The sequence below is a fragment of the Octopus bimaculoides genome, chromosome 10, assembly GCF_046866305.1.
Source record: "Octopus bimaculoides isolate indiv1 chromosome 10, ASM4686630v1, whole genome shotgun sequence".
Taxonomy (NCBI): domain Eukaryota; kingdom Metazoa; phylum Mollusca; class Cephalopoda; order Octopoda; family Octopodidae; genus Octopus; species Octopus bimaculoides.
In genome coordinates this window covers 17,938,648-17,961,232 of record NC_142937.1, presented here as the reverse complement: position 1 = coordinate 17,961,232, position 22,585 = coordinate 17,938,648, and the positions used below count along the sequence as shown (strand labels likewise).

The 22,585-nt window shown below is 36.1% G+C and overlaps 1 protein-coding gene across 4 annotated transcripts in view; it reads right to left on the bottom strand.

Moving 5' to 3' along the window:
• The window catches only part of LOC106883981 (dynein axonemal heavy chain 7), a 138,101-nt gene that overhangs the window by 39,629 nt on the left and 75,887 nt on the right, over positions 1–22,585 (bottom strand). For all 4 annotated transcript variants that reach the window (XM_089358436.1, XM_089358438.1, XM_089358437.1 and 1 more), the window contains exons 39-51: positions 22,526–22,585; positions 19,517–19,643; positions 18,680–18,896; positions 16,401–16,717; positions 13,981–14,122; positions 12,194–12,307; positions 10,470–10,588; positions 9,428–9,608; positions 7,112–7,341; positions 5,688–5,877; positions 2,265–2,405; positions 1,610–1,813; positions 77–219 (exon numbers count right to left, since the gene is read on the bottom strand). The exon at positions 22,526–22,585 is cut by the window's right edge and continues 109 nt beyond it. In XM_089358436.1, the coding sequence (XP_089214562.1) occupies positions 77–219; positions 1,610–1,813; positions 2,265–2,405; positions 5,688–5,877; positions 7,112–7,341; positions 9,428–9,608; positions 10,470–10,588; positions 12,194–12,307; positions 13,981–14,122; positions 16,401–16,717; positions 18,680–18,896; positions 19,517–19,643; positions 22,526–22,585 (2,185 nt within the window). The remainder of the gene's footprint in view (positions 1–76; positions 220–1,609; positions 1,814–2,264; positions 2,406–5,687; positions 5,878–7,111; positions 7,342–9,427; positions 9,609–10,469; positions 10,589–12,193; positions 12,308–13,980; positions 14,123–16,400; positions 16,718–18,679; positions 18,897–19,516; positions 19,644–22,525) is intronic.

The window sequence follows — 22,585 nt, the reverse complement described above, 5'->3', positions numbered from 1 at the left end:
GTGGTGGTATTGGACTGGGTGACAGATGAAATCTTTTACCCAAACTACATCACAAATTTCAAATCAAATCACTTACTTATCATATGTATCCATGGCTCGAATCCATTTACAAAGACCTTCACAAGCTGTCGAGGCAACTTTGATTTTTTCAGGATCAAAATCTGGGTTTGCAATATACTTAGTCCGGATTGTTTTCATGATTCCTGGATTAATGTTATCCTAAAGCAAAGAAAATCACATCAGATAGCATTTGAATTTTAAGCTTCTTGTTTAATACTTATAAATACCAAACTGTGTACTTAACTCTCAGCAGAGTTTTCTAGCATTTTCTCTATTTTAATCAAATATTTAATCTTCTACTTCCAAGTAAGAAGATTTGATTCACCATCATCACCATCATTTTAATGTCCACTTTTCCATGCTTGTGTGAATCAGATGGAATTCACTGAGGCAGACTTTCTGCAGCCAAATATCCTTCTTGTTGCCAATTCTCACCTGTTTCCAAGCACTGTAATATTTGCCCCTTCTTCTTCTTCCTTTTCTCTTTTTATTTTTCTGCTTTCTTTTCTTTTTCCCCCTTTTCTTTTCTTAATTTTCTTTTTCTTTACCTTTTGTTTCTCCTGTGTAGTGTGTGTGTGTGTGTGCACAATGCACATAAATTCCATAATTTTTTTCAGGCGTAACATGCCTGAAGATTCTCTGCACCTCCAGACATAACTCAGAGTAGCCAGAGACTAACTGGATAAAAATTAAATATTACTAATCTTTACTGTAGTACTGTGTACCCTTTCTTCTGACAGCAAACACTAAATGGGTATGTGAGTGGGTACTGAAAAGTTCCTGATTTTAAGGGTATTGGTTGGAGGTCCTACCCTCTCAGTTTCTTTACAGGGCTTAGAAAAACTAAAAAACCACTGCAATAAGTGTGTGAATCTGAGAGGGGAATATGTTTGATAAAATCATAATTAACTGATCCTCCTGTATTATCTTTTATCGAAAGCCAGGAACTTTTCAATATACCCTCATGTGTAAATGTGTGTGTGTGTGTGCGCACATGCGTGCATGCATGTGTGTGTGTGTATTTATATATATAGGTCATCTGTAGAGATGAGGTTAACAGTCCATAAAATATTATAAGCTGAAAACATTTCTCCAGAAATAAAAGTGTTTGGAACATTGGTTCTTTCACCCCTCAATTGAAAATTAGCTCATTTGGCAAATTGTTAAAGCATTGGACAGGATGGCTTAGGTTATTTGCTCCAATTTTGTGAAATTCATGTTCAAATCTGGTTTCTTCTGTTTGGAGTTGTAACTGACAATAGTATCAGCAATTTGGAAAAATACAAATGGAAACCGAGATTTCTCAGTTCAATCAGAAATTGACTGCCTCCACCATCAACAGACATCATGGGTTAACTTTTGTTGAAACAGATATTGTTGTGTCCTTGAAATCTGGTTTCTACTTTATTTAGACATTTCATTTTTTGGTCATTATCATTTGTTCTCTGAAGTTTTTTTCAAAACATTGTCAAAAGAAATCTAAATCTAAACTAAAAAATAAAGAAGAAAATAAGAAAAAGCTGATTAAATAAAGTTGATAATTAATTACCTTATTAAAAGTGTGAAGACTTTCCAGAAACTTCATATCTCCTAGAACACGCTTTGATGGTGGCCAAAAGTCTTCTATTTTCTTACCAGATCCAGAAGGATCAGGAACTCTATCAGGTTTTATTCCTTTTATAACACAGACAGCTTCCATTACCAGACGTACAAGCCAAGGTGGATTGTTCATGGATTTTACCAGAGTAATATCCTAAGAAGAAATTGAAGACTATTTTAACACCATAGGATTCATATTTTAATCACCATCATCATTATAATTTAACATCCATTGACAAGAACTGGTAAGGCCAGAGGCTGCACCAGATTCCATAGTTTTGGCTTGGTTTCTAAAGCTGGATGCCCTTCCAAATGCCAACCACTTTACAAAGTACACTGGAAGCATTTTACATGGCACCAGTACCAATGCTTTTTATATGGCACCATCACCAGTGCATTTTGTGTGGCACCATCACCAGTGCATTTTGTGTGGCACCAGCACAAGTACTAACACCAAAGCTTTTTTTTTTTTTACAATAGTAGTTAAAGGTTTTAGCCATGGACATGTCACACATCAAAGACAAAACACAAACTGCCATAATCTCAGCTCATTGTTAAGCACCCTACTGATGAGATTAACTGCAAAAAAGTAATGGAATGTTTACCTGTGGAGTTAGTGTATCCAGGGCAGCTAGAGCTTGGTTTAATGCAGGCATGGCTTTAGCGAGATCATTGTTGCATTCATCTTTAATGCCTTTAGCATTAATAGCATGTTCATTAGCTACAACTTCATCTGCTTTCACAATCTGAAAAATATTAATAATAATCATTTTTATTTTCTCTTTATCACAGGTTTTGTTGGAGCTCCTGAAGTCTTGCATGCGTAGTGAGCTTATTACCTGCAGCCTACAGTGCCATGCCATTCGTTCTTTTCAGCTATCTGATACTTTCCTGATTATTCTGGCTGTGCCAAAGAAGCAAACTTTTTCTAACAGTTCTACAGGGTACTCTATTCCAATTTTCATTATATTCCTCTTGATGCTTTCTGATACTGTTCCCAAGGACCCAACAATAATTGGCACTATCTTCACCTTCTTCATTTTCCATAGCTGGGCTATTTTGTACTTAAGAGGGTTGTATCTATCTATCTTTGCGCCTTCCATCTTGACTATTTGTGGGTCAAAGGGGCATGCAACATCAACTATACAGCATATGTGGTGCACCTTGTCCATCACCACTAGGTCTAATCTGTTATGCTCTATTATTATTATCATTATTATTATTATTATTATTATTATTATTATTACTATTATTATTATTATTATTATTATTATCATCATCATCATTCAAGCCTTGTGCCTATAGTAGAAAGGATCATTATCATTATTATTCACATCCTTCCAAGTTCAACTTTCTCATTCATCTTTTTCAAGTCAATAAGATAAAATACCAGTCAAGTACTTGCCGCCTCCCCTTAAAATTGTTGGCTTTGTGCCAAAATTAGTAAGAGTTATTATTGTTTTCAACACATCTTTTGGGAGACAATATAGCCACAGATGGCAGGTTCAGTAAATGCATTACTTTGAATGCTTTGTAGTCACATCTTTTTTATATTCTGAGTTCAAATATTATTCAGACCAACTTTGCATTTCATCTTTTCAATATTAATAAAACAAGTAAGGCAGTGAGCTGGCAGAACCATTAGCATGCTGAACAAAATGCTTAACAGCATTTCACCCATCTTTATGTTCTGAGTTCAAATTTTGCGAAGGTTCACCTTGCCTTTCTGGGTCGATAAAATAAGTAGCAATTGAGCAGTGGGGTTAATGTAACTGACTTACTTCCTCCCCTGAAATTGCTGGCCTTGTACCAACATCTGAAACTAATATTAATGAAACAGGTACCAGTCAAGTACTGAGGTTGATAAAATTAACTTTTCCTTTGAGGACAGTGTCTATATCTGACGTTTTGAAGCAGAAGTTTCTTATCAAACCAATCCATTGCAGCAAAGTTTAACTGGGACCTCTCCAACCCATATTTTAACAGACAATTTTATATGTCTCAGAGTTTGGATATTTTTAACACATGGTTCCTTCTTCATAATAATGGACTTATTGTTATTCTTGCCACACATACCATTACACAGAAACCACCTTTCAGTCCTTCTAAACTGTCTTCTCACACATACATCATCCACACCCAAACTAGATATCTTATGCTACACTTTGCACAACTTCTTCAGAAACACTCTCCAATGGAGTTATTCTCTAAACTGGTCACCTTTGAAAGTACAAAGAGAAAATTACTCGACCTATTAAGAAAGCCATTGGTTGAAATTGACCTTTCATCTACACATGAAAATGCAGACCTGGCCAAAATCTTTTGAGAAAGACTGGCAGTTGCTCATGGATGTAAGTCTCCCCTCTCCAAGCCACCAATGTTATTCAGAGAAAACCAGCTTGGGATGATACAACCTGGCACCAGTCTTGCAGCAGATATTACTGTCAAAATGCAAAGGGCCAGAACAGATGCTGCAAGATATCTTGGGTATCTTGCCAGCCCTCTAACCATTTTGATAATCCATTGCCCAGGACTGGTACTTATTTATAAACTCTCAAAAGAATGAAAGACAAAGTTGACATTATAACACTATTCTCTGCCAGCCTGAAACTTCTACACGACTTAATAAAATCTAATATATTTGGAAAGTAAAATAATTTGCTAATTCCAAAGAGTCAAAGTTCATGAAAATTTAAAATTTTCACATCTTTTTCTTTTATTCATTTCAGTTATTAGTCTGAAACCATGCTGGAGCACCACCTTGAATTTTAGTCAAACAAATCAACCCAAGTACTTATTTTTTATTTTTTCAAACCTGGCACTTATTTTATCATTCTCTTTTGTTGAGCTACCAGGTTACAGGGATGTAAACGCACCAACACAGGTCATCAAGTGGTGGCAGGGGATAAATACAGACAGACACACACAAGCACACACAATGGACTTCTATCAGTTTATTTCCACCAAATCCACTCACAAGGCTTTGGTCAGGCTGAGGTTATAGTAAAAGACACTTGCCCAAGGTTCCATGCAGTGGGACTAAATCCAGAACTATGTGGTTGGGAAGCAAACTTCTTACCACACAGCCACAACTGTGCTTATATATTAAAGAATTTGAAAATGAACAATTTCAACAAAAGCAAAGACCTTTTGTTTTTTTTTTTGTTTTTTTTTTACATACCCCAGGTTATTTTGACATAGCTCAGTAAATATTTCGGATTGTAACATTTGAAAATAATGAAATTTTAAAATTCTGACAAATTAAGAATTTATGAATTCCTAACAAAATTCTGATAAATGTTGTCACACATCAAACCAGCAATTTTCTATATAGTCTTACAATCTGCAAGAAAAAATAGTCAAACTCCCTCGAATCACAACTTCTCATCTAAAAACAAGAAGGAAGAGCATATTTGATAGTGTGCAGTCCTAGGTTCACTACATCTGAAAATAAGATAAGCAGGCCATGGCTGGAGTGCCTTTGATCTTAGTTTTGCTTGATCAAACTTAAACCTGGGGTTAAAAAACTACAACTTGAAGATTATCAACACTGACAATGTTGTGAGGGACAGAAAGAACCAATTGTAATATAAATTTTGTGACCTTATAAGGTCACATAATTTAGATTAGTGAAAAAATAATTTTAATATCTTCAATATTCTTGTGGATGTGTGTGTGTGTGTGTGTGTGCGTGTGTGTGTGTGTGTGTGCGTGTGTGTGTGTGTGCGTGTGTGTGTGTGTGTGTGGCATGTCTTTGTATTTGTCCCCACAGGACCTGACAAAAAGTACTGGCTTGTTTACATCCTCAGCAAAAAAAAAAAGTACAAAAAGACCCATACTATAAGTACCAAAGTCAAAAGGTATGCGTACCAGGGGCAATTTATTTGAGTAGACCCTTGAAAGCAGTGCCCCAGCAAAACTTCAGTCCAGTGACGGAAACAAATAAAAGAATAAAAGAAAAGAAAATATAAAATGAATATTTTTCAAATGTCAGGATGAAGGGTTTGGTAAAATTAACAGAAATATACCTTTTCTTTCTTTGCCACTTCAATAGATTCCTTTTCTACAACAATCATGATTTCATCTACTTCCTTGCTAGCAATGACCAACAGTGGTTGGAGATCAGTTAACTCTTTCTGCATAATCGACACCTGAGATGCTGCTGAATCCAGCTTCTCTAACCCAACCACGTATCTCTGTCTCTGTAAAGAAACTTCACTGCAATGAGAATAATTGATTAAATTTTGTCATTAGAGTAGTTATTAGAGATCAGCATCATACAATGTAGCTTTATGTTCCTGTAAATTGTGTCATTATCATCATCATTCATCATCTATTGTCCATGCTGGCATGGGTTGGACGGTTTGACCAGGGCTGGCAAGCTGAAAGGCTGCACCAGACTCCAGTCTGATTTGGCATGGTTTCCACAGCTGAATGTCCTTCCTAATGCCAACCACTCCAAGCGTGTAATGGGTGCTTTTATGTGCCACTGGCACAGGGGCATTTGCATGACACCGGTATCTACCATGACTGTGATTTTACTTGGCTTGATGGGTCTTCTTCCCAAGCAAAACATAATGCCAAAGATCTCGGTCATTGCTTTGAAATTCCATAACACAAAGCCTATTTTCTTACTGAGTGGCCGTTTTACATAATATAGAAATAACATCAGAGTTAATGGAAAACATAGGATTTGTGCTTTGAGGTTCCATGTCATAACAAGATTTTCAGGAATACAATGCTTCTATAAAATTCAAAATATGTCTATATTATCAATAGTGTATCATAGGTTGCTAAAACAGAGACAGAATTGAACATTTTTTAAAAATCCATTTTATAATAATGATTTCATTTATTTGTGTACATGTGTGGTGACACTATATCCACAGGCAATAATTTATACACAACACAATGGAATGTGCACGAACTTAACACAACTTACATAAGTATCAAACACACATGATATATTTATATATATATATATATATATATATATATATATATAAACAACTGGCTTCTTTTAGTTTCCCAATCCACTCACGAGACCTTTGTTGCCCTGGGGTTATGATAGAAGACATTTGTCCAAGGTGCCATGTCATGTAAGAGAACCTGAAATCATGTGGTTGAGAAACTTCTTAGCCACACAGCCATGCTTGTGTCTATGTGTGAGCGTGTGTGTGTGTGGGGGGGGGGAGTATGCTTGTCCTGTGTGAATGTAGGCATTCTGCATCTCCACATAAGTAAAACGGTTTTAGTAAAACAGTGGCACTATGTTGAAATACTTTACAAACAGATTACCCTCAATCACATCATTTTCAAAGACAAATAGTTTAAAATATCCCTTATTTGAGGAATTGATAAGTGTTAGCAACAGGAAAGGCATCCAGTTATCAAACACTAACAAGGAAAAAAAACCGGAAGAAAATCAAATGAATGAATCTATCAAACTTACGTCTGTTTTTTGTCCAAAAGCAGTTTAAATGTACTGAGAAGTTCCAGATACGATGTTGGTGTAACATAATTGTGTCTCTCAAGTTCTGAAAAAAATCTGGCAGACAGCTCAGATGTGGTTGTATGGAACATCTGACACATTTCAGTGCACCCATATTTATCATCATCACCCATTTTTATATCTCCAAGGAAACGTCTTGCAACAGCCTCTAGGGCATCTTTTGGCCAAGACTGTTGTTAAGCAAAAAAAAAAGTAAAATAAAAAACAAAATAAATAAAAGAATAGAGTTTCTTTTAGATCAAAGAAAAATGTTATTTCATTATGAATGATTTTTGTATGATTGTATAATAATTAAGAAGCTCTATTTACAGCCACATGATGCAGGATTTAGTCCCAGTGCATTGTATCTTCATACTGATAGTTTTTTGGGGGTTTTTTCCTTGACCCATAAGGACCAATACTGGAGCATTATCAGGAAAAAACTTCAACATTAAGCATTTACTTATTAAAATGCAAGCAAGTTCAAAGCAAGCTTGAAAGACTGCTGTGAAAAGGCATTGTACTGTTACTGACAATACCAACCTCATACTAACACTGTCAAAATCTTCAATGAAATTAATGTAAAAAAAAAACCCAGATCACTGAATGTTATAAACAAAAGAGAGATTGACCATGGTTAACAACTTAACTCCTAAAATCCTGTAGTACTTTCTCTATAGAAATATTTGGTGTTGTATAAACTCTTAAAGTCCTGTAATGCTTGCTTTCTTGATAGAAATGATATTTGGCAGCATATTAACTTGTCTTAACTCCTGTCTTACTTTCCCTATAGAAATCTCTCAATCCTATAAGAAACTGAAGATTTTGAAGAAATGCAGTTAGTTCAGTATAAAAATCATAAAAATATAACTACTGCATGAATTTGGATGAAATCCACAAATACTATATAATTTACATTGCAAATGCAGTCATGCATTTCACCAACCAAGGTGAGTTGAATATAGTGAAGTTGACTACATGTAAATGTTTTCACATAAATTTACAAGATATCGATTCCGGGGCACTGATTTTCTAATTAAATCATTGATAAATAAATAATAACAAATAAACCATTAATAAATGATGTTACAGAATTCTAACTCATTACTTCAGGTATTAACCACAAGTAAGCTTGAAAATTAAGGAAAAAGAAAACACCCAGAAAGATTTACTTGATAAAACACAAAAGAATAAACACACATGGTGCAAACAGGATGTATTTTGACAGGATTTTTTTTTTCTAAAATGAGATTAAGCTTTTGTTTCTTGCACAGAAGAATGCATAATTCCAGTTTTCGACCCCTAAAACAATAATATTTGTTGACACTGGCACTGATAAGGTGCCAAATAATTGCAAGACAGAGAAAAAAATCCTGTTGGCTAAGTGAGGTTGTAGTAGAGAGAGAATTGGCTTTATACCAGGTGTTGGGATGGCTAAAGTAAGACAGAGGTACAGGGACAGCTGTTTTGCTAAAGAAGAAATATATGGCTACCCTGCATCATCATCATCATCATCGTTTAACGTCCACTTTCCATGCTGGCATGGGTTGGACGATTTGACTGAGGACTAGCGAACCAGATGGCTGCACCAGGCTCCAATCTGATCTGGCAGAATTTCTACAGCTGGATACCCTTTCTAATGCCAACCACTCCGAGAGTGTAGTGGGTGCTCTTATGTGCCACCGGCACGAGGGTCAGTCCGGCAGTACGATGGGAGTAGCTAGAAATAAGATGATGATATGGTGGCAAGGTGTCCGAGCAATTTCTCAAGATACATGAAGGTGAATGTAAGACAGAATGCAAACAAAGAACTTTTAAGTGATTCAGCATTTGGTGACAGTTGTCGATATCTACAGTTATGGAACTTTAAGACTTAATGGATATGTCAAGTTCACATCTGCTGTCTTAAAACAACCCTAACAATATGTTAATAAACATTCATAGTTACAAATCCATCAATAAACGTTCCAGGGAGTTGTTTGTTCCCTTATTTGCAATATGATAAACACAGATAGCGTGTCGTTAACTAGCTGGAGGAGGTGTCCTCCTGGGGTTAAAAAGAGTAGAAACAATGCTCTGTATGGAACAACCACATTGAGGTGGTGACAACCATTACTTTTTTATAGTAATGCCCGGGAGAAAATACCCAGTGATGCCTACTGCATGTAAAATTAATAACATAATTAGCACTAGCATAAGAAATTATAAGTGATGAAAATTTCCTGGTTTACTAGATCAAGTGAGTAAGTGTGGGAAAATATAAGAGCTGTACTTTACCTGGAACCAATCAATTGTGCAACAATTGACTAATGAAGGGAATTTTCGTAGTCTGGTACGGAAAGAATCCCCAATGGGACTCATTGCCAAAACAATATGAAGTTGATCCCGTACACGCTGAATGAAGAAGTTAAACAACGCAACAGGTGAGCCATCAGTTTGTTTCATTTTGTCTCGTTGCCTGCAAGAAAAGAGAGAAAAAAAATGTTTTCAAACTGGGAATATATTTACTTTAAAAATAAGTTTATAAATTTATAGGTGAAGGCATGTGTGTGTGTATGTATGTATGTGTGTGTGTGTGTATGTATGTATGTATGTATGTATGTATGTATGTATGTACTTTTACATGTAGAATATTGTTTGCTTGTTGAAAGAGTCAGCAAAAGCTAAATATCATTTAATGAATACAGAATAATTACTTCAAATTTCATGCTTGGATAGTACAGATAGGCTTCAATAGCATACCATGCATAACCTAGCAATTATTCGGACTCAAATAACATGGCCTCTCTGAGAGAAAAATGCAAGCAAAAACATGCCAAGTCATCTGAGCATGAATAATTGTTGGGTCAGGCATGGTATGCCATACAAACCTGTCCAGTTACTACACTATCCAAGCATGAAACTTGCAGTAGCTCACATATAACTAATGTAAAAATTTGGGATTTTACCAATAGGACCACAACTTCAATTTCAGGACAACCTTATTTACTGGAGTACACATAGAAAATTATATCCAAAATGCTAATCTAATAATATAAGCATGTCGGAAATTGAAGTTGTGGTCCTATTGGTAAAAATCACAAATTTGTAATAATAACATTATAATTGATACTGTTTGCTTTGCATTAGTAAAGTATAAAATAGTAAATATCCTGATAACTTAGAATAATTATTATTTTTAAAATTATATATATATATATATATATATATATATATATATATATATATATGCATATATACACACACACACACATACACGTAACACACACACACACACAGATATATGTATATACGAAACAAAAATATTCAACACACTCACCTATCCAACTGACGCATCTTCTCACACACTTCCTGCTTTTCATCTGGAGGGAAGAGGTTTGGTACTTCTCCAGCATTTAGTAAATTATTGATGTCTTCCAAAAAGGATTCTTTCTTGATCTTTAAAATGCAATATAAAAACAACTTAGCTTTAGCTGTCTCTCGAGATATTATTTCTCATAAAAAAAGATGATCTTTTGAGTCAAAAATAGGCTTAGATAAATATGATAGTTGGAACACAGATTTACAAAAGACTCAGTACCTGTTTAAATGTAGGTTCATGTATATTATATTCAAAGGTTTTGATCTGCCAGTTGTTGAATCATCTATATTTTCTAATAGTTTATCTTGTTTACAGAAGAAACAAGTTATATATTTTTCTCATTCTTTCTAAGGACATGAAATATTGACCTTTAATTGCCATTCTGTCCTCTCCCTCTGACAAACTAATAGAGGAGGCTCTTGTCTTTATTTGGTCATCTGACCTGCTGGAAATAGCAGTGAAATATCTCTCAATTCATACCTTACTGTTTTATATAAGAGAAGATATTAGACAATGTAGTGGTCATGACTATGATCAGTGCTGACGTTGGTCTAAATAGCCATCTTGAGTATGATAAAGACAGAAATGTTGACATTACATGAACTTAAATTTTTCTACCTTTCTGTGTTCCCATAGTTTACTGACATAAACTGATGTTTTAATCCTTTCGTCACTATATTTCTTTTGAAATACCCTACCTTTATTTCAATTAATTTTGAAAATAATGACAAATTCAGTAAAATAACTTCTTCATTATCAAGTTGGTGTTTGAAACATAAATTAGCATGAAATTTTGATCAAAAAACTAGGGTTGATTAGATCACTTTAAAACAGGTTTGTATCATAAAACTTGGGATGGTTTCAGGTGGGTTGGTATCAAAAGGGTAAATGCCAAATGATTGATTTCTTATACAAGCACAAGGCCAGGAAATTTGAAAAAAGGGAACAGTTGATTATACTGACTTATATCTAACTGGTACTTTAGTTTATCAATCCTGGAAGGGTTTAGACTCAGAACATAGAGATATAACTTATTACCACAAAACAATTTGTTTATGATTTCTGTGAACCCACAGCACTTTAGTCCTTCTGATACCAAGCCACCAGATATTTCCCTTGGTTTTATGATACACACATCTTGTTTAAGAAGTGATTTAAATTTAATATTTCTGTTAAAATTTCATGTTAATTTATGCTCCAAATACCAGCTTAATAATGACAAGTATTTTACTAAATTCTTCATTATTTTTTAAATTAATTGAAGCAAAGGTAGTGTGTTCCAATAGAAACACAGTAACAAATGGGTTAACCCTTTTCAAGTCAACCGCTTAAAACTGCCCCTAGTCCAATGACACAAACATCCTGTTTTAAAGTGAACCAAAGTACAATTTCATGTTATTTTATGTTCCAAACACCAGCTTAATATGGTTCTATGCTACAAACTTTCAGTTTTAAGATAATCTAAATTAAGACTGTTCATCAAAATTTCATGTTAATTTATGTTCCAAATACCAGATCAATAATGACAGTTATTTTACCAAATTCCTCATTATTTTCAAAATTTATTGAGATAAAAGCAGTGTATTTCAACAGAAATACAACAAAAGAATTAATGTCTAAATGATTACAAACTATTTATTGAAAATGTATAACTTTTCCATGAGGCATAAGAAATATTTTACCTGAGTGTCGGAGAAGAGAAACACAGCATGGTTATCTGTTTCAGTTGATTTCCTGAGTATAAGTTTCAAGTCATCTCGCCATTCATTCTGCGTGTAACTTTTGGAAATCTCTACCTAAATACAGACAATTAAATAATTTCCTCTCAGGTTAATTACATGCTCAAACATTCTGTATCAGGAGAAAAAAGAAAACAGATTAAGATATTAATCAAATTATATTTAATCAATAATTTAGATGGATGGATGCAAGTATTCTTTTACACTTTTACTCCTTTCAGTCATTTGACTGTGGCCATGCTGGAGCACCGCCTTTAGTCGAGCAAATCGACCCCAGGACTTATTCTTTGTAAGCCTAGTACTTATTCTATCAGCCTCTTTTGCCGAACTGCTAAGTTACGGGGACATAAACACACCAGCATCGGTTGTCAAGCGATGTTGGGGAGACAAACACAGACACACAAACATATACACACACATACATATACACACACATACATATATATATATATATATACATATACACAATGGGCTTCTTTCAGTTTCCGTCTACCAAATCCACTCACAAGGCTTTGGTAGAAGACACTTGCCCAAGGTGCCATGCAGTGGGAATGAACTCGGAACCATGTGGTTGGTAAGCAAGCTACTTACCACACAGCCACTCCTGGTATTCTCGAGAAGTTCATTTCCCAAACATGATTCCAAGTCCAGTCACATTACATAGCACCTTTGGCAAGTGTCTTCCACTAATATCCTTGTGAATGGATTTGGTAAATGGAAATTGAAAGAAGCCTGTGGTATATTATTATATATAACACTGTTTAATGTCATGCTTCCATGTGTCAAATGGACTTTGTTGAGGCAGAGTTTTTACTTCCAAATGTCCTTCCTGTTACCAATCCGAATCTGTTTCCAAACAATTGTAATATTTCTGCATTGCCAGAAAATGATTTTTATGGAAGGCTTAAAATTAACAACATCATTTGTATGTCAGTGGTGCTCATTTATAACCTCCGCCAGCCATGGAATTAAAGCTTTGTAGATAAACCTAAGAGCTTTTGGCAGCCTGGGATGAGGACAAAACCAACTAGTTTCACTTTTCTTAGGAATCTACCAAAAAGACGTAACATCTTTTATCTTTTACTTGTTTCAGTCATTTGACTATGGCCATGTTGGAGCACTGCCTTGAAGGGTCTTCGTTGAACAAATCAACCCCAAGACTGATTTTTTTTAAGCCTAGTAATTATTCTATTGGTCTCTTTTGCCAAACTGTTAGCTTACAGAGGCATAAACAAACCAACACTGTCATCAAATCGTGGTGGTAGTGGTGGGGAACAAACATGTTCACAAAGACACACACACACACGTGTGTGTATGTATACAGGCTTCTTTTAGTTTCTGTCTACCAAGTCCACTCACAAGGCTTTGGTTGCTCCGAGGATATAGTCGAAGAAACTTGCTCAAGGTGTCACACAGTGGGACTGAACCTGAAACCATGTGGTTGGAAAGCAAGCTTCTTACCACACAGCCATGCCAGCACTTAGCATAAAACTAACTAATGAAGAATGCTAAAAGGTCACAGACAGAACGTCATCATTTACACACACACACACACACACACACACACACACACACACACACACACACACACATATATAATGATAGAAAGTTGACAACAGCAGCAATATAGTCCAGGGTTTGAAAAGAAATTCAGACTTAGCAGCATTAAAAAACCATTCAGCAGTGTTTGATATTCAAAGAAACCATCAACAAGTAAGTTTATAATATACCTGATGTAAATCATAATCCGCCATATGAGCAGCTAATCTGGTAAGAGACTGTCGGCCTGATCCACCAACACCAACTAACAATGCATGACTTCTGGGCTGCTTTAAGATTCTAGAAATCTTTGAAACATGTTCAACAGCAAATCTATAATAAAACATTTAAATAAAATATTAAAGTAAATATGATCATTTGTAGTGTATGAATTAAGGTCTTGCAATCTGTCTCCAAGAACCCAAGTTCAGCCATACTTTGCTCCAGATGGATCAGTATGTTTCCTGCTGCTCCAATGATAATGGGTATGAAGTTGAAATCGTATCTTGGGTACTGGATTTGCAGACTCTTTGTTAATGGTCATAGATGTCCTCTTTCTCTTGTATTTTTCAAACCATGTATGTAAGTGTGTATAAGTGTGACTGTGTGGATGTTGATGTGTGTGTGTGTGTGTGTGTGTGTGTGTGTGTGTGTGTGTGTGTGTGTGTGCTCTTGCCTTGACATCATGTGATGGTTGTACACAAGCATCAATGTCATGCAAATCTTGTCAACTTCTAGTCTTCTCCATCTTGCTTGAAACTGGGGAGGATTGGTGACAGGAAGACCATCTGGCTATAGAAAATCTGCTTCAACAAATTTCATCTCACCCATGCAAGTATGGAAATTGGAATAAAATGATGATGATGAAGAGTGTTTTGTCACTATGGATCGTCACACGTGGATTTTTAAAAAATGGTTGCACAAGTGTCATGCATCAAGGAACCAGACACCTGATTACATCCTCATTGAGGTTTTGCCGTGATTCTATAGACCAGATGAGGGAGTATTGATAACATAGCAAATAATATTTACCCATTTAACTAAAGTAAGAATTGATCTAACAAACAGCAATAACAAAGTAACACGATTATTTTATTCTTAGGTATTAAATACTATCAGTCATTTAACCAACTGAGAATAAATTTCTAGTATTTAATCTGTTTTCCCATTTTCCTGAAGGAAGTGTTACAACATGGCTATGATGGCTGAATACAAAGTGCATTCCAGAAGTTTTGAGACTTGTTTAAGAGACGCAGTTATAATTCCCCTTGATTGTTGTAACTTTAGTACTATACAACTAATAAGCTGACCTGCCAACATTTTTTTTTATTCCAGATTGAAGGAGATGGCTGTAACAGCAATTTGAACACACCAAACACTGCTTGTCACAACTGACTAGTTTGCAGAATGCAGTCGGGATGTTGGAAGTTTGTTATGCAATAAAGTTTCATGTTAAACTGGGCAAAAACGCTACAGAAACTTATGAAATGCTCCAGACTGCTTATGTATTAACATGTATGGAGCTGAGCATCTGCTTTTCATTGGCACAAAAGGTTCAAGAATGGTAGAGAGGAAGTTAGAGACAATGAGAGGCGTGAGAGGGAGAGGCACATCAGAATATCTGAATTGGTCAAGAAAATTCACAATTTTCTGGATGAAGATTGTCTGTATGCCTATAAAGACAATAAGTATAGTTTGGAGTTGGTGTGGCAACTGTACACAGAAATATTCATGAAGGTCTGAACATGTGTAAAGTTTGTTCTGAGGGTGTTCAATGATGAACTGAAAGAAAGTTGCATTGGTGACAGAAGGGAGATTGCTGAGCTAATTATCTCCAATTAAAGAGTACTTGAGTCTCTAGTGACCAATAATAAAAGCTGGAACTACTGTTGTGATCCAGAGTCCAAGAAATGGAAGCATCCAGGCTCTTCCAGACCTATGAAGGCCAGGCAAAGCAAGTCAACTGGGAAGCTCGTGATGATACCATTTTTCAACAGCAACAGCATCATCTATATCTACTGGGTTCCCTCTGGCCAGATGGTCAACAAAGAGTACTTTGTGGAGATTGTGAGGGAGTTCAAGAAGAGAGCTCATCACAAAAGGCCAGAGCCCTTCCACTCAAGTCAGCAGCAACTGCACTGGACAGTGCATCAGTCCACAATTCCATCCTGGTAACCAACTACTTGACAGAGATGGACATCAAAATTGTTTTTCATCCTCCCTATAGTCCAGACCTTGCTCCTTGCAATTTTGGCTGTTTCCCCAAGCTGAAGGAAAACCTCAGATGCAGTAATTTTGAAGAGAGTGAGAAGATGCAGGCGGCTGTGAAAATGGTCTGGGACACCTTCACTTTGGAGGGCTTTTATAGGGCCTTCACAAAGTAGCTGGAGCACTACAACAATGCATTGAAGTCAGAGGGTCCTCCTTTGAAGGACATTAGAATTTTTAACTTTGAAATTAATAAATGTCTCCCTTGTAAATGTCTCTAAACATCTGGAATGAACTTTGTAATAAAAAGCACCAGTCAAATCCCAGATTCATTTATATTCCTTCAATGTATCCCAGATAAGAATGAAATTTATTATATAAAAAAGGAGATAACTGAACAAACCTGAAGAGAACCAAATTCATTGGTTTCTTGCTCATGTTATTGTACTCATCAAGTAAACCTTCCGTTATGGTACGCAGCAGCTCTAAATCAGGTGCTTCTAGATAATTCTTACTGTCATTTTTGGGGTCACTAAAGTCACAATAGATTAAGCTTCGCATATCTTCATCAGTAACATGGTCATCTTCATCAGCGTCCAAATGGCTAAACAGTTCATGGAAATTAACTTCTAGCTCATCATTACAGACATTTTGTATGCATTCATACATCCAGTTTTGATCTTCTGCGTCAACCAGACGATCATAGTAAACTCTATACACCTACAAGTGAATGGAATAAAAGGAAAGCTCAGATGGAAGTAAATTTCTTTTAACAAGGCATGTATTTGTAACAGTAAAGGGGATAAGGAATTTTCACTTGGCATATGCAGGGTAGGTGGAAAGTAACTGGGCATCAGAAATTGCTTATAGAATTTTTAGTATCACTGAAGTCATGACGAAAACAGTTTTTAAACAAACAACACTAATGGGGATTTCTTATTTTCTTATTGCCTTATTTCTTATTTTCCAGATGGCTGGTTGCTTGACTGTTCAGGAGTGAGCTAAGATAGCAGCATGCTATGAAGTGTAGAATTCCATTGTTTTGGTACAGTGATGGTGGCATGCATGGAAAGGTAAGCATGCAACACTACGTCCGGAGACAATAAAAAGTTGACATGCAAAGCTGATGACACAGGCTCTGTAAATGATGCAAGAAGTGGCTGTTCAACCACATCCCAATCAGCAGTATGTGGCAACAGTGTAGGAAATGTTTAATTGCAGCCTGCAAAAATCAACACATCGAGCAGCTTGTGAAAGTGAACTAACAAGACACACAATACGGATGTTGTTGCATAAAGAATTGAATTTTCATCCTTGGAAACCCCATTATGACCAGGAGGTATAAACCTGAAGACTGTGACCACAGAAGTCTAGAAGCCATAACTGAATCTGATTTTCATAGAACTCTGTGAGAGATTGCATAGAGGCTAAATGTATCACACACAACAATTGATAATCACTTAAAATGTCTTGGACTCATTAACAAACTCAATATTTGGGTTCCACATAAATTGAAAGAGATTCACTTAACACAATGAATCAATATTTGCACTATGCATCTCAAACGCAATGAAATCGACCTTTTTTTGAAACAAACCATCACTGGTGATGAAAAATGGATTGTCTCCAATAACATCAATTTAAAATGATCATAATCCAAGTGTAAGGAACCTGCACAAACCACATCAAAAGCTGAATTGCATCAAAAAAAAAAAAAGCTATGCATGCATACATACATACATACATACATACATACAAATACAGTTGAGACCCTCTTTGGTCATGACTGACCATGAGATTGTACCTAGAAAGTTACCCTCCGAGGCACAAGTCCAGGCAATGTTGTTTATGGAAGACCAGCAGTCGCCCATGCATACCGGCTTCCCCTCGCCATGCCACTAGTGTTATCCAAGGGAAAGGCTAAGGCCGATACAGCTTGGCACCTGTGACGTCGCCACTCATTTCTACAGCTGAGTGAACTGGAGCAATGTGAAATAAAGTGTCTTGCTCAAGAACAACAACACGCAGCCCGGTCCGGGAATCAAACTCACAACCTCACTATCGTAAGTTTGACGCTCTAACCACTGAGCCATGTGCCTATATATATATATATATATATATATATATATATATATATATATACACACACACACACACACATATATATATAGGCGCAGGAGTGGCTATGTGGTAAGTAACTTGCTTACCAACCACATGGTTCCGGGTTCAGTCTCACTGCGTGGCAAGTGTTTGGTGCAGTAGTTTTGGAAACTATAATCAATGGCAACCTCTTGCTGGAGAAATTTCATATCGAAGTTGATAATTCCAAGGCGACAGATATCTTCAGATTCTTAACCCTTTGGCAGTCCAAAAAATATTTTCATATGTTCATCTTAAATATCTACACTTGTTTTCATATTTTTTGGTTAGCCCTTGTTTCATACGTTCTGAGTAATCTAAGCCTTTCTTTTTCTTAAGTTCCAAATTACTCTGGTGGTTGAAAAAATTTAGGGATGTGTATCATTTATGATGCATGGATGCCAGGGAAATATGCCCCATGAATCACATGTGTATTATACAGGACAGACAAAGGGTTAAATTGATGAACAACAAAAGCAGCATAAAACATGAAAAAGTAGGGAAAATATAATAATACTGATAATTGATGATTGAAATGTCTACCTCATGAACCCATAGTTTCTTGATAGAGTTTGGCACTTCAGTAGTTTCAGGGACAGAGAGTAACACACCACCAATGACTCGGCTGAAATCTCTCAGATTGAATAAATAATGGGATTTAGCCGGTGTGGGAAGTAGGTTCACCATGGCTTCTTTGTAAACTCTAAGAGTGGCAAAAACTATTTGATCCACACATGGCTTGAAATATTCACTGAAACCACTGGAAAGACAAAAAGAATTAATTGATTAATTACTTAAGCATACAAATGACAGTTGAAGGCCCTTTCATCTTATTTTATTTATATTTTAATTTTGGTGTATATTGATTTCTAATATAGTATAAATAAGCATAGGTGAAGGCACATGGCCTAGAGGTTAGGGTGATTGGTAGTGCATTGTGTTCTTGAGCAAAACACTTCATTTCATTTTGCTCCGATTCACTCAGCAGTAAATGACTTTGGCAGGCTAACTGATTAACAGTTGATCAAGTGATTAATTGCTTAATTGATTAGTAATAAAACTGAAGTGAAGAATAACCAGTGTATGTGCTTTACTTGGCAGTATAAATCTCCCAAAGTACAACAATTTCAGGTATTCTGAATCTATTGCCAGATTTCTCGTCACTACCTAGCCCCACTATAGTGCAAGCTATTGGACGAGAAGTTCTATGATCTGAATTAGTGCTGTTTCTTGCTGTCATAACCCAAAAGTCCTAGTTTCTTTCTTCATTTATTTTTTTCCACAACTTGTCTTAAAACCCAGCAAAATTGTCAAGAACAATGCCTTTCCCCATCTCCAGAAAAGAACTATATTGAACTTCACATGTTACGAAAATCTTACTTTGAGGTAAAATGCCAGTCCACAATTCTTGTAAAGATTGTGCACATTGTCTCATCACTGAACTCATTGATTGTTATGGTATTGAAATGACGGAGAAAACGTGGTGTTATTGGGTTCCGTCCACCACCTATAAAATGAAAAGAAAATAGAGAAGAAAAGATAAAAGGATTAAATTATATATATTTATAATTATATATATTTATGAAATGATAAGAACTGCTCTCAGGATGTTGGGCTTCACAGAGGAAATGACAATGGACCGAGATGTCTGGCGATATGAGGATCTTGAGAAGACCCACCCACATCAGCGAAACTGAGTCCTAGAAGCACTGTGTGCCTTACCCACACTTAACAAGAAAACTTCTCACACACCTTACCACAACAAACCAAACTACATCTCTACATCTCTTCTCTTCCTTGCATTTCCATTTCATACACTACGCCTACCTCTCACTCCACAATCCTGTTCTCATGGGCCTGTTTCTCTGAATCATTGCTATCCTGCAGGCCCCCCCCCCCACCGCTTCTATAGGGCTTTCCTATAAGTAGGTTATCTCCCTTGGCTAGGCGGCGCTCCATGTAGATAATTAAACTTCCGGAGGCTACCCACGCCATTGTTATTGTTTTACGTCTTATCATGGATATAAAGCAGCTTGATGATTCAGCTATCGAAGTACTTACTGTGCCTGAGTTAAAGAAATATTTAAGATTATATGGACAGTATGTTACTGGAAGAAAGGCGGACTTGACTGAAAGGTTGAAAGGAATAAAAATTCTGTCGATGTCAACAAAGTAAATTCATCGGACGATAAGTCTGAAGTATCGGACGATAAGTCTGAAGTATCGGACGATACTTCAGACAGGAATAAGGAGAAGCTTATATCTCCTCTCGGTGAAGTATTGCCTGATCTAAAGATCTTTGTAAGTTGCCGAATTTCACAGATAATGACATAATTACCTTGTGCTACGGATGAAAGCAAAGCAACAGTTAAGGAGTGGCATATTTTACCACGACAGACACGTACACAGCATCGAATACCACGATGTGAGTGAAAGCTGCTCTCACTGTATTGTCCGGTGTCTGGTAATCCCTTCGATACCGACATCAAACCAAAAAAAGAATCCTGACCACAGAGTGTGGGTAATTATGTCAAATGTCACTGGCAATGTGCATTCAGCTGATTGCAACTGTTAAAGCAAGTCACTGAGCATGCGTACATGTCATACGGGAGAGTTCCAATCAGGGGTGGATAACACCTTATAGGAAAGCCCTATATATACCCAGGTTTTCACCACGCACTTCCCTACCCCTCTGCACTCTCTAATCCCACTCCTTTCGAAATATACTGCCACTTATATTACGACCTTCAAACCTCAAGGGTGTACCCTGGCTCTTGCCACCATCTATATCTCTCTCTTCCTTTACTCAACCATTCCATTTATATTCTGATCACTGCCCATTGTGAGTATGCCCAGCACTTTGCCACCATTTATATCCTGCCACCATAAGGAGGAGGAGATATTCAGGATTGAATAGATTCTCAACATATTAATGATACTTATTTATTTAATAATACCAAAGAATAAAAGACAAAAACAATATCCCAGAATAACAATAGAGAAAAAATAAAACAAAAGGAAAAAAATAGAACAAAAAAAAAAGAAAGAAAGAGCACCAGAGATAAACAATAAGAGAAAAATGCTACTCCATTGTTCTGAAAATATATTTATTATGATCTATGAATGACAACAAAGTAAATTAAAGAAAACAAATGAATAAGAACGTTGACAGATATTCATGTAAATAATCTATTTACTCTAAAATACACAGTCTTTTGTTTCAACAAAGTTAGAAAATAAAGAAGACTTTAGTAAAATAACTTTGTCATCATTAAGTTGGTGTTTGGAGTATAAATTAACAAGAAATTTTCATCGAAAAACTTTTTAGGATCGCTTTGAAGCAGGAAGCTAATAGCAGAGATTTCGGGGCAACCTCATGGAGACTTCTTCTTCTTCCCCTTCCTCCTTCCAGTGGTCATCTCTTTCTTGGCTGACAAACAGGGTCTCTGATTTTTTTTAATGCTAAACTCTAGGCTGTATAAAGACCATTATATGTTTTACAAAGTTGTCATGCCTGAAATTCCCAATGTTACTCTTGGGCCAACAAAAGCCCCGTGAATACATTTGGTAAACAAAAACTGAAAGAAGCCGGCAAGCTGGCAGAAACATTAGCACGCGGGGCGAAATGTTACGTTCTGAGTTCAAATTCTGCCAAGGTTGACTTTGCCTTTCATCCTTTCGGGGTCTGTAAATTAAGTACCAGTTATGCACTGGGGTCGATGTAATCGACTTAATCCCTTTGTCTCCTCTATGTTTAGCCCCTTGTGGGCAATAAAGAAATAAGAAACTGAAAGAAGCCTGACATGTGTGTATGTGTGTGTGTGTGTGTGTGTGTGTGTGTGTGTGTGTGTGTGTGTACGTGTCTGTCTGTCTGTCTATCTGCCTGTCTGTGTTTGTCCCCACCACTGCTTGACAACCGGTGTTGGTTTGTTTACATGTCCATAGCTTAGCAGTTCAGCAAAACAAACCAATAGAATAACTACCAGATTTTAAAAACCAGGTCCTGGAGTTGATTCATTCAACTAAAAACATTCCTCAAGATGGTGCCCCAGCATGGCCACAGTCTAATGACTTGAACAAGTAAAAGATAAAAGCTAAAAAAAGTATAGTAACATTAATAACACATAATAAATTGAGAATAATTAAGAATTTCAATTATAAACAATAAATTAAATTGAAGTAGATTCCTTATAAACACAAACATTTGTATTTACAAAGCGTCTAATCTAATTTAATGTTTATATCTATAATAATTTATATCAATAAAACTATTTAGATAGAATTTCCAATTCAATAGACCTAATCCTATTTTCTGGAAGACATAATATATCTTCAATCATTCATACAAAAATTAAAAACACTGATATTCTAAATTTTTCATTCATTTACCTGGTGGTCCCATTGCTGCCATAATTTGAATGTCAACAAGCTTCAGTGCAGATACATCTT